The sequence below is a fragment of the Heptranchias perlo genome, chromosome 13 (genome assembly GCF_035084215.1).
Source record: "Heptranchias perlo isolate sHepPer1 chromosome 13, sHepPer1.hap1, whole genome shotgun sequence".
NCBI classification, from domain to species: Eukaryota; Metazoa; Chordata; class Chondrichthyes; order Hexanchiformes; family Hexanchidae; genus Heptranchias; species Heptranchias perlo.
This window is the reverse complement of record NC_090337.1, coordinates 7910442-7923222: the sequence shown is the minus strand read 5'-3', so window position 1 is coordinate 7923222 and position 12781 is coordinate 7910442. Positions and strand designations below refer to the sequence as shown.

At 44.4% G+C, this 12781-nt stretch overlaps 1 protein-coding gene across 6 annotated transcripts in view; it reads left to right on the top strand.

Moving 5' to 3' along the window:
- The first annotated feature begins 10328 nt into the window (after positions 1 to 10328).
- nadkb (NAD kinase b) overlaps positions 10329 to 12781 on the top strand; it is a 43766-nt gene continuing 41313 nt past the window's right edge. Inside the window, exons 1-3 of one of the 6 annotated variants that reach the window (XM_067994899.1) lie at positions 10715 to 10994; positions 11428 to 11547; positions 12000 to 12293. In XM_067994899.1, coding sequence (XP_067851000.1) covers positions 11516 to 11547; positions 12000 to 12293 — 326 coding nt within the window. In that variant the 5' untranslated portion in view covers positions 10715 to 10994; positions 11428 to 11515. Of the gene's footprint in view, positions 10418 to 10714; positions 11020 to 11427; positions 11548 to 11999; positions 12294 to 12781 lie in introns of those variants that run through there. The other 5 variants (XM_067994900.1, XM_067994904.1, XM_067994901.1 and 2 more) reach the window with 5 other exon arrangements.

Sequence of the window (12781 nt, the reverse complement as noted above, 5' to 3'; positions counted from 1 at the left end):
CAATTTCAGTGGGTTGAGAACGGATCTGGCCCGGGTAAATTGGAATTGAAGATTGGCAGGCAAAACCTGTAATCAAACAATGGGCTGCCTTTAAATAGCAGTCAGGACTAGCCTTACAAACCCCCCAAACTGACACTCAGACGACTTCAAGGTACTTGACTGGTGATCTCTCTAAACTACATGGAGAGTAGGTCTGGTTATTAAAGAAGGTGCAGTCGACACCTTGACAATAATGTGTCAGATAACTGTTCCCAGTTTCTTTCCATAGTCAAATGCAAGGATGTTCTGTCACAATGGAACTGGTGAAAGTTTGGTTTTCATCTACCTCTGGCACTTTCCATTGTGTCAGCCGTGGCTCAGCGGGTACCATCCTCACCTCTGAGTTAGAAGGTTATGGGTTTGAGTCTCACTCCAGAGACTTGAACACCAAATCTAGGCTGACACTCCCAGTGCAGTACTGAAGGAGTGCTGCACTGCCGAAAGTGCCTTCTTTCAGATGAGACTTTACACTGAGGCCCCGTCTGCCGTCTCAGGTGGATGTAAAAGATCCCACGATACTATTTTGAAGAAGAGCAGGGAAGTTCTTCCCGGTGTCCAGGCTAATATTTATCCCTCAACTATCACCTAAAACAGATTATCTAGTCATTATCACATTCCTGTTTGTGGGACCTTGCTGTGCGCAAATTGGTTGCCCCATTTCCTACAAAACAAAAAGGACTACACTGTATAAAGCTTTGGGACATCCTGAGGCCATGAAAGGTGCTATATAAATGCAAGTTCTTTCTTTCTTATCTGATTATACATAACTATATAATCTTATATGACTATACATAATTAGGTTAGAAGTATTATATCATATAATACACAAAGTATTATTCTGCTGTTGTGGACATTTAAGCTGGCTCTACTCTTTAAAACCAGAAAGTGTAATGGCTATAACCCGAGGCCACTCAAAGTTTGCCATGGGAAATTTTGGAACTTGTCAAGTTCTTGTCAATTTCAGCTCCAGATCAGAAGCAGACAGCAATGAAGCAACTGTTTTTTTTCTCTTTCTTAAAACTTGTTTTCTAGCTGTAACACAGTGTGACGTCTGGAGTGTGACGTCTGGCATGTGCTGCCATACCCTTTTAATATTTCACTGGCAAATCTCCCATGTCACTTGTAGAAAAAATCACCTTAAAAGTGACCTTTTAAGTGACCAATAAAGTGGCCTTTCGAACCACATAGCTGAATGCTGGAAAACCAGAAACGGTTAATGAAGAATGCTGGGAAAGTTCAGACAACATGCTAAGAGTGAGAGACAAACAAGGGTTCTTAGAACTAACAGATGGTTCGAATCAATGGCTGGAGCTAAGCCAAGGCCATTGAATGAATGGGCCATGTCATCCCAAGAGGTGGGGAATACCTAGGAGCAATCTTGAGGAAGACCATCTGTAACTCGGCTAAGAAAGAAAAAGGGAGTGAATATCTTCCCAACAGCCTCCGTCGACTAATTGTATTCTGGCCACGCGAGATTCCTGACATGCACTTGCCCAGGGCGAATTACATTTAAAGTAAATCCTAGGCGATCTTATTGAAACATATAAGATTGTGAAGGGGCTTGATCGGGTGGATGCGGTAAGGATGTTCCCAAGGATGGGTGAAACTAGAACTAGGGGGCATAATCTTAGAATAAGGGGCTGCTCTTTCAAAACTGAGATGAGGAGAAACTTCTTCACTCAGAGGATAGTAGGTCTGTGGAATTTGCTGCCCCAGGAAGCTGTGGAAGCTACATCATTAAATAAATTTAAAACAGAAATAGAAAGTTTCCTAGAAGTAAAGAGAATTAGGGGTTACGGGGAGCGGGCAAGAAATTGGACATGAAGCTGAGTTCAAATCGGTCAAGGCCCTATGGGTGGCAGAGCGGGCCCAGGGGCTGAGAGGCCGGGTCTTGCTCCTACTTCTTGTGTTCTTTAGATTTGAGGTTAGGACCAGATCAGCCATGATCTTATTGAATGGCGGAGCAGGCTCGAGGGGCCGATTGGCCTACTCCTGCTCCTATTTCTTATATTCTTATGTTGTGACAAAATGGATCAGCTTGGTCAGCCACTGGACAAATAGGTGGAAAAAGTGGGTCCTTAGCTTTTGCAATCAACATTATAAAAAATTGTACTTTTGACACCCACAGTTAGGAGTTAGAAACAATTGGAAGGTTTTTGTTGGAAGCAAGTTTTTTTGGATATAAGCTGAAAAAGGAATGTACAGAGTCGTACAACACCAGGTTATAGTCCAACAGCTTTATTTGAAATCACAAGCTTTCGGAGCTTAGCTCCTTCATCAGGTGAGTGAAGAAGGGTTTTCATAAAAGCATCGCATATATAGTCAGAGAATAATGTCTGGTGATTACAGATAATCTTTCCAACTGCCCGTTATCACCCCTCGGCAGAGAGATAATCACAGCAATCAAAGGAGTGGATGGTGTTCAGACAGGTTTAGTCTGGGAAACATTACATCCAAGAATACTGAATACACAAGGGGTCAGATAACAACGACAGAGAGAGAGAGAGAGAGAGAGGCACCCGAAAGGCAGATAGAGAGAGAGAATGACCCGTTGTATTAAAAACAGATAACTTTTTTTCGCTGGTGGGGTTACATGTAGCGTGACATGAACCCAAGATCCCAGTTGAGGCCGTCCTCATGGGTGTGGAACTTGGCCATCAATTTCTGCTTGACGATTTTGCATTGTCGTGTGTCTCGAAGGCCGCCTTGGAGAACACTTACCCGAAGATCAGAGGCTGAATGTCCTTGACTGCTGAAGTGTTCCCTGACTGGGAGGGAACCCTCCTGTCTGGCGATTGTTGCGCGGTGTCCGTTCATCCGTTGTCGCAGTGTCTGCATGGTCTCGCCAATGTACCATGCTCCGGGGCATCCTTTCCTGCAACGTATGAGGTAGACAACGTTGGCCGAGTCACAGGAGTATGAACCATGTACCTGGTGGGTGGTGTCCTCTCGTGTGATGGTGGTATCAGTGTCGATGATCTGGCATGTCTTGCAGAGGTTGCCGTGGCAGGGTTGTGTGGTGTCGTGGACGCTGTTCTCCTGAAAGCTGGGTAATTTGCTGCGAACGATGGTCTGTTTGAGGTTAGGTGGCTGTTTGAAAGCGAGTAGTGGAGGCGTGGGGATGGCCTTAGCGAGGTGTTCGTTGTCATCGATGACATGTTGAAGGCTGCGAAGGAACACACGGAACAGCCATGGGGACCAAATTCGCACCCCAATACGCCAACATTTTCATGCACAAGTTCGAGCAGGACTCCTTCACTGCACAGGACCTCCAACCAATGCTATACACCAGATACATCGACGACATTTTCTTCCTATGGACCCACGGCGAAGAATCACTGAAGAGACTACACGATAACATCAACAAGTTCCATCCCACCATCAAACTCACCATGGACTACTCCTCAGAATCGGTCTCATTCTTGGACACACGAATCTCCATCAAAGATGGGCACCTCAGCACCTCACTCTACCGCAAGCCCACGGACAACCTCACGATGCTCCACTTTTCCAGCTTCCACCCCAACCACGTCAAAGAGACCATTACCTATGGACAGGCCCTGCGAATACACAGGATCAGCTCAGACGAGGAGGAACGCGATGGACACCTACAGACGCTGAAAGACGCCCTAGTAAGAACGGGATATGATGCTTGACTCGTCGATCGACAGTTCCGACGGGCCACAGCGAAAAATCGCATAGACCTCCTCAGAAGACAAACACGGGACACAACCAACAGAGTACCCTTCGTCGTCCAGTACTTCCCCGGAGCGGAGAAACTGCGTCATGTTCTTCGCAGCCTTCAACATGTCATCGATGACGACGAACACCTCGCTAAGGCCATCCCCACGCCTCCACTACTCGCTTTCAAACAGCCACCTAACCTCAAACAGACCATCGTTCGCAGCAAATTACCCAGCTTTCAGGAGAACAGCGTCCACGACACCACACAACCCTGCCACGGCAACCTCTGCAAGACATGCCAGATCATCGACACGGATACCACCATCACACGAGAGGACACCACCCACCAGGTGCATGGTTCATACTCCTGTGACTCGGCCAACGTTGTCTACCTCATACGTTGCAGGAAAGGATGCCCCGGAGCATGGTACATCGGCGAGACCATGCAGACACTGCGACAACGGATGAACGGACACCGCGCAACAATCGCCAGACAGGAGGGTTCCCTCCCAGTCAGGGAACACTTCAGCAGTCAAGGACATTCAGCCTCCGATCTTCGGGTAAGCGTTCTCCAAGGCGGCCTTCGAGACACACGACAACGCAAAATCATCAAGCAGAAATTGATGGCCAAGTTCCACACCCATGAGGATGGCCTCAACTGGGATCTTGGGTTCATGTCACGCTACATGTAACCCCACCAGCGAAAAAAAGTTATCTGTTTTTAATACAACGGGTCATTCTCTCTCTCTATCTGCCTTTCGGGTGCCTCTCTCTCTCTCTCTCTCTCTCTCTGTCGTTGTTATCTGACCCCTTGTGTATTCAGTATTCTTGGATGTAATGTGTCCCAGACTAAACCTGTCTGAACACCATCCACTCCTTTGATTTCTGTAATTATCTCTCTGCCGAGGGGTGATAACGGGCAGTTGGAAAGATTATCTGTAATCACCAGACATTGTTCTCTGACTATATATGCGATGCTTTTATGGAAACCCTTCTTCACTCACCTGACGAAGGAGCTAAGCTCCGAAAGCTTGCGATTTCAAATAAAGCTGTTGGACTATAACCTGGTGTTGTACGACTCTGTACATTTGTCCACCCCAGTCCATCACCGGCATCTCCACATCCTGAAAAAGGAAGGCTTAGGAAGTTGACGGAACTTTTGAAGTCAGTCGTCCAAGGGAGAAAGATTTTGGTAAATTGGAAGGTGAAGAAGTATAATCTAATCGAGTCAAATATTTAAAGTTTATCACACTATTAGGTAACTGTTCACGTCACTGTAAACGGAGATGCAGAAATGAGAGAATAATAGTACAACTAATGAGCAAATGTGCAAGGTTAAGTATAGCAGGGTGAAAAGTAGACAACCGAAGTGGGAGGAATAATATGACTATGGATGGCCAATAACCCCACAGATGTCCCTAATGGTGACTATGAATGATCCTAAAGGAGGAACATCTACCTATCTCTGCCATAAAAGGCCCAGAAGGATGGCGTTGTACAAAATCAAAGAATAATATTGCGAAGCTAGCAGATTATCAGCAATATTGTGAAATAGACCTTAATTGCACGTAGAATCTTACAGCACAGAAGGAGGCCATTCGGCCCGTCATGCCTTTGCCGGCTCTTTGAAAGAGCTGTCCAGTTTAGTCCCACACTCCAGCTTTTTCCCCATAACTCTGAAAATGAGTCCTCTTCAAGTACATGTCCAATTGTCTTTTAACAGTTCCTATGGAATCTGCTTCCACCACCCTTTCAGGGAGTGTGTTCCAGATCTTAACAACCTTCTGTGTGAAAAAATTTCTTCTTATTTCCTCTCTAGTTCTTTTGCCAATTATTTTAAATCTGTGACCTCTTGTTACTGACCCACTTGCCAGAGGAAACTGTCTCTCCCTACATGCCCTATCAAAACCCCTCATAATTTTGAATACCTCAATTAAATCTCCCTTGAGCTTCTCTTCTCTAAGGAGAACAATCCCAGCTTCTTCAATCTCTCCACATAACTTAAGTCCATCATCCTGGTATCATCCTGGTAAACCTCCTCTGCATCCTCTCCAAGGCCTTGACATCTTTCCTAAGGTGTGGTGCCCAGAATTGTACACAATACTGCAGCTGAGGCCTAACCAGTGATTTGTGAATGGTTAGCACAACTTCCTTGTTTTTGTATTCACTGCCGCTATTTAAAAAGCCAAGTATCCCATACGCTTTCTTAACCGCCTTATCAACTTGTCCTGCCACCTTCAAAGATTTGTGACTATACACCCCTCTGCTCTTGCACCCCCCTCAAAATGGTACCATTTAGATTATACTGTCTCTCCATGTTGTTCCTCCCAAAGTGCATCACTTCACACTTATCTGCATTAAATTGTATCCGCCATGTGTCTGCCCATTTCACCAGTCTGTCTATGTCCTGCTGAAATCTGCTACTATCCTCCTCACTATTTACTACGTTGCCAACTTTTGTATCATCCGCAAACTTCGAAATTGTACTCCCTATACCCAAGTCCAGGTCATTTATATATAACAAGAAAAGCAATGGTCCTAATACCGATCCCTGGGGGACCCCACTGCATATTTCTCTCCAATCAGAAAAACATCCATTCACCACTACTCTCTGCCTCCTAGCCAATTATGTGCCCAAGTAACCAACATCCCTTTAATCCTATGTGCTTCTATTTTCCAAATAAGTCTGTTATGTGGTACTTTATCAAATGCTTTTTGGAAGTCCAAAGTCCATATACACAACATCTACTGCACTACCTTCATCAGCCCTCTCTGTTACTTCATCAAAGTACTCAATCAGGTTAGTCAGACACCTTTAACAAATCCGTGCTGGCTGTCCCATGCTTCTCCAAGTGAGAATTAATTTTGTCCTTGACAATGGGCTCTAGTGGCTTTTCCTCCACTGACATTAGACTGACTAGCCTGTAGTTACCAGGTTTATCTCTCTCCCTTTTTTTTGAACAGGGGTGTAGCATTTGTTTATTACTTGTTATTAAAAAGCTGTTAAACTGTCAGGTATACAAGTAATATAACCATATAATAGTCTTGTCAACTTTAGGTCAATCTTGAACATTGAGTGTAACTTTATTCTGTATTGTGTAGGGCCTAGTTGAGGCTGAATTATTGTGGTACATTTAAAATAAGTTTGTGGCTGTAACAATTTAATCTCTGTCAATCAATAATATCTAACCATGTACTTTGTGTACTCTTTAATGGTTAATCTGATGATAGTATTCATTGTGTGATCATAGATGTGTTAATAAAGCAGATTTGGTGCATGGATTTCTGTGCCTAAACTCAATCACTCAGCAGTGTACTGCATCCCCTTGTGGTGTTGGATTGATTGGTGTAACTTTTACCCAATCTAAAGTTGGTTAACAGTTCTGGAAGAAATTAAATCTGGAACTCTTTCCCCCAAAAGGTGGATGTTAGGACAATTGGAGCTTTCAAGACTGAGATTGATAGATTTTTGTTATTTATGAGTATCAAGGGATATGGAGCAAATGGAGTTGTGGTACAGATCAGCCACAATCTAACTGAACTGCGGAGCAGGTCGAGGGGCTACTCCTGTTCCTAATGCTCCTATCATCCTAGGACTCACTGGGATAGATTTTCAGTAGTTCAAGAAGAAGGCTTGCTGCCACGTTCTCAGGGCAACCAGGGAGGGGCAATAAAAGTCGGCCTTGCCAGTGGCACTCACATCTCTAGATTGAATTTTAAAAATGGTCAGACGTTCATTTGAAATCTCATCAAGGGTCAAACAGAACGCTGAGATTGGGAATCGTTGGGTTCGGCCTGAGTGGGCAGTCAGGGAGGCTGATGGAGGTGAAGCCATAGGCAATTAGGTACTGGACAAAGGCCTCAAAGTTAGGCCAAACGAGGAGCTCTCAAATTCTGTTGCATTTTTATATTTGGATATTATGATTTTCACACTCTTATTCAATTAAAACTTTGAGGGACCTCAGGTTATAGCCATTAGACTTTCTGGTCATAAAAGAACAGGCCAGCTTAAATCCATGATACATTAGCCTACAACATCTGTGCTGGATATACACAGTTAAGTTTTGAGGGGTTTAATATAGGCAGAAAAAAAAGGGAACCGTATGGATAGCACTTTTGTTCCAGGATTTTCCACAAGGCTAACTCCAAAAACGTAGAGGGCATTCAATGATTTGTGCAGAAAACATGAAAGGACACATCAGCTACAGAGTTTCAGAGTTATCCCTCCAAACTTTCCTCTCTCCCTAAACCTTGAGAAAGTGAAAGGCAAGAAAGTGACCGCAAGTGTCAAGAGTAGCTGAAAACCAAGCTTTTACCAGTTCCACTATGACACAACATCCTTGAATTTGACTTTGGAAATAAGCTGGGAACAATTACCCAACACGTTATTGTCAATGTGTTGACTGCACCTTCTTTCATAACCAGACCTTCTCTCCATGTAGTTCAGAGAAGTCAGCCGTGGCTCAATGACAGCCAAAAATAAAAGCTTAACAGAATCTGAGAGCTCCTCATTTGGCCTAGCTGTGAGACCCTTTGCCTGCACCTAATTGCCTGTGGCTCCATCTCCATCAGCCTCCCTGACTACCCACACAGGCCGAACCTGATAAATACCAACCTTGCCTCTAGGTAAGAAGGTTGTGGGTTCAAGTCCCACTCCAGAGATTTCAGCACATAATCCAGGCTGACACTCCAGTGCAGCACTAAGGGAGTGCTGCACTATCGGAGGTGCCGTCTTTCGGATGAGACGTTAAACCAAGTCCCAGTGTGCCCTCTCAGGAGGACATAAAAGATCCCATGGCACTATTTCAAAGAATACCAGGGGAGTTCTCCCTGGTGTCCTGGCCAATATTTATCCCTCAACAAAGATCACTAAAATAGATTATCTGGCCATTATCACATTGCTGTTTGTGGGACCTTGCTGTGCTCAAATTGACTGCTGTGATTGACTGTAAAGCGCTTTGGGGACATCCTGTGGTTGCGAAAGACGCTACATAAATGCAAGTTCTTTCTTGTATTTTACTGTACACGACTTAAATGTATGTAGGTTTAATTGAGTGCTCAATTGATGTATTTATTGGCCGCTAAATTGACTTTAGATACACCTGTATTTACTCTGCAAGATACCCTTACGTGAGCCCTGTAAGATATCAAACCTGCTTCAATTAGGAAGCTGTTGCCTTTTACTACAGATTAATGTATCTTAAGTATTTGGTTGTTGGTTTTAGTAAGAAGAGAGCATCTGCCATGATTTTCAGAGATTGCAGGGTCTTCTTATGCCCCAGACAAGATCAGGTGTGTAACCCACCCCCTGAGCCACTATTACGCAACAATGCCAACAGACTCACTGTGATAAATTTTGAACATGTAAAACTGGTGTAGTGGATTGGCCACCCGTTATGGAAACCACCCAATTTTCAATGAAATCATTGGGAATGAAAATCATGCGGAATCATGAAAGTACTGTGTGGGGCAAAATACAGTACTCCATCAACATGTAAACCACTGATCAAAGATAATATAGGGTAGGGTAGCCTAGTGGTCATGGTACTGGACTAGCAACCCTGAGGTTGTGAGTTTAAATCTCACCACGGCAAGTTGTGTTATGGAATTCATGAAATCTGGTAATTTGTGGGCTGGTACTAGTAAAATGACCATGAAAAGCTGCTAAATTGTTGTAAAAATCCAACTGTTTCACTAATGTCCTTCAGGGAAGGGACTTGCCACCCCTATTTGGTCTGGCCTACATGCAACTCCAGTTCCACACTTTGTGATTGACTCCTGATGGTCTCAAGGTACCTAGGGATGGGCAATAAATGCTGTGTTGCCATTTGTTGCTCACATCCCAAGAACAATTAAAAACAACCTGAAGAACTCTTAAATTTGTGTTTTATAAATCCACGTTGAACGTCATTGATTATCCCATGTCCCTCTAGGTGAGTATTTTCTTTGACTGCTTTTGTTTATTGGTTATAAAAATATTGGAGAGGGGAAGAAAGGCTGCTTGACTGGGCGGGGGCGGTCGGAGGTGGTCGGAGGTGGAGGAGGTCATGTGCTGAAACCTCCAGCAATACATCAAAACGTCAAACGCACTACTGGAGTTAGTGATTGAAGCAGACACCATTTAAGAATAGGTTCGGCAGATGTGTGCAGGAAAGGGGATAGAGATATGAGAAGAGAGCGGGAACATGGGATTAGGACTACTGCTAATGTGGAGGATTTACCTGAGGAAGGAGGAAGCCTCCGAAAGCTTGTGAATTTAAAATAAAATTGCTGGACTATAACTTGGTGTTGTAAAATTGTTTACAAATGTGGAGGATAAACACCAACATGGACTGGTTGGGCTGAACGTGTTGTAGTTTTGGGGAATTTCTATGTAATACATGCAACTTGCAATTTAACATAAGTTAGCAATATATGACCACAAGCGCATTGCAATTAAAACATTTAATATTGCTAAAGGAACATTGCAATCACAAGAGGGAGTCTTAGAACTAAGCACAGGCTCAAGTGTAGAGATACTGGAAATAAGATTTTAAAAAATGTGAGAGATATATATAGTCACACTGTGCACTGGAGCCAATCAGAACATAGCAGCGCTGCCCAATCAAAAGGATGGCTTTCTCTAGTCGCCCATTGGATGCATTTACACGGATCTATCAGGGCAGCGATTAATCAGAGCTGCTGTTACTGGCAGGTAGAGTGGGTGGGTGGGTGGGGTGTCAAAGGTGGAGTGGAGTGAGGGGGGGGGTCAAAGGTATAGAGTAGAGTGAGGGGGGGGCGGTCAAAGGTAGAGTCGAGTAGAGTGGAGTGAGGGGGGGTCAAAGGTGGAGTGGAGTGAGTGTGGGGGTCAAAGGTGGAGTGGAGTGAGGGGGGGTCAAAGGTGGAGTGGAGTGAGTGTGGGGGTCAAAGGTGGAGTGGAGTGAGTGTGGGGGTCAAAGGTGGAGTGGAGTGAGTGTGGGGGTCAAAGGTGGAGTGGAGTGAGGGGGGGGTCAAAGGTGGAGTGGGGGAAGAAAACAAACAGTCGAGCCGAGCAGCAGTCGCCTCTGCCGGGCGGACACGTTCCCTCCGGTGTGGTTGGCCTGCGGGAAGCTGCTGCCGCCGCCGCCGCCGCCGGTCGCCGTGTTCCAGGGGCCGAGTCACTCGCTGGACGTTACTCGCTCCGCATGTAAAGCTGTGGAGAGAAGTCCGGGCCCGGAGAAACTGCCACAGGCTCTGCCGGGCCTTCATTTTGTTTCCCTGAAAGCGGCGCCGCGGCTTCAAATAATAAACTGGTTGCCGATCATTTTAATATTTATAGTAAATAATGTTCGAATCAATTATTTTAATGTAAATTTTATTATGAATAAAGATTTTAAAGTAATTTTAAAGATTGTATCGTAAATTTTACTATTGATGTAAATTTTATTTTTAAATTTAAATAATTGTAAATTTAAATAATTGTACATTTAAATTGTATTGTAAATTTAAACATTGTAAATTTTAATTTAAATAATTTTAATATTTAACACTTCAAACATTGTACTGTAAATTTACAAATTTTAATGTAAATTGAAATATTGTATTGTAAATAGTTAAATGCAAATAATTTAAAGATCAATTTTATACTAAATTTTAATATATTGTAAATTTTAATATTGTAATTAATTTTATCAATTATTTTAATGTAAATCATTTTAATATTTATCAATACATGCTCTGTCCCAGGGCAGGACCTAACTCCAGTCTCGCGCATGAGATTCTTGAGTCACTTTCTTGGGAAGAGTAGCCGAGGTGTTTTCCCATTGCCTTCCTGATGGTTTTTGTCTTTGGAGTACCTTCTGCTAGGTGGGTGGCAAACAAGGCTAAAGAGCCCCACTCTTACTTTACAATAGGGGGAATCACCCGCTCCCATCAGACGCATCGGCAGTCAATTCACAGCCGGTGCTCTGGTCTCTGCTTGCTGGGGCTGTGTGGAGCGGGGCTCGAACCCAACCCTTATGATTTCGAGGCAAGAATACAACCACTGAGCCAGTGGTCACTCCCTGTTGATGCAAGTATCCCTGCTGGATGTCAACCCAGTTATTAGAGACCAAGTTTTAGTCTCCGCTCGTCGGGGCTGTCTGGAGTGGGGTTCGAACCCTTCGCCTTCTGACTCGGAGGCAGGAATGCTACCACTAAGCCAAAGGCTCGCACCGTTTTAATGTTTATTGTAATGTAACTATATTTTGAATGTTTTATGGTGCAAAATTAGGGTCAGTTATTTTAATATTAATTATTTTATTTTGTTCCCTCCCCAGTTGGTGTATGATGGATGCAGCGGATGAGGCCGCTGCCCTGAACGGGGAAGAAACACCCTCGACTCCCTCCAAGACTGGGCCTGAGCCTGAACGCAGGCCCTGTCCTGGTGAGGAGATATGGGACCGTAAGCGGTGTGGGCACTCGTCAAAGAAGCGCGAGGAGGTGTCGCCGCCGACTGATCGGAGACGGGACTCCTCTTCTCCGAAGATACGGGACCAAATGTCGCCCAAGAGACGGGAGCAGGTAGAAAAATCCCCTCGGAAAAGTAAGACCCATCGAAAGGTTGGACACAGGTACAGTAATGGTACCTGCATGGGGGAGCCAGCACCCGCACCCCCTGGGGACAACCAGTAACTTTACCCACTAGCAACAGCCAGCACTGTAGCTTTGGAGAGGGCTCAGAGGAGATTTACCAGAATGATGCCAGGGATGAGGGACTTCAGTTAGGCGGAGAGATTAGAAAAGATGGAATTGTTCTCCTTAGAGCAGAGAAGGATAAGGGAGGTTTTATAAATGTGTTCAAAATTACGAGGGGTTTTGATAGAATAAATAAGGAGGTACTTTCCACTGGCAGGCGGATTCGCAATAAAGAGGACACAGATTTAAGGTAATTGGCAAAAGAACCAGAGGGGCGATGAGGAGAATTTTTTTTCACGCAGATAGCTGATATGATCTGGAATGCACTTCCTGAAAGGGTGGTGGAAGCAGATTCCGTTGGAACTTTCAAAAGGCAATTGGACATGTACTTGAAGAGGACTAATTTGCAGGGTTGTGGAGAAAA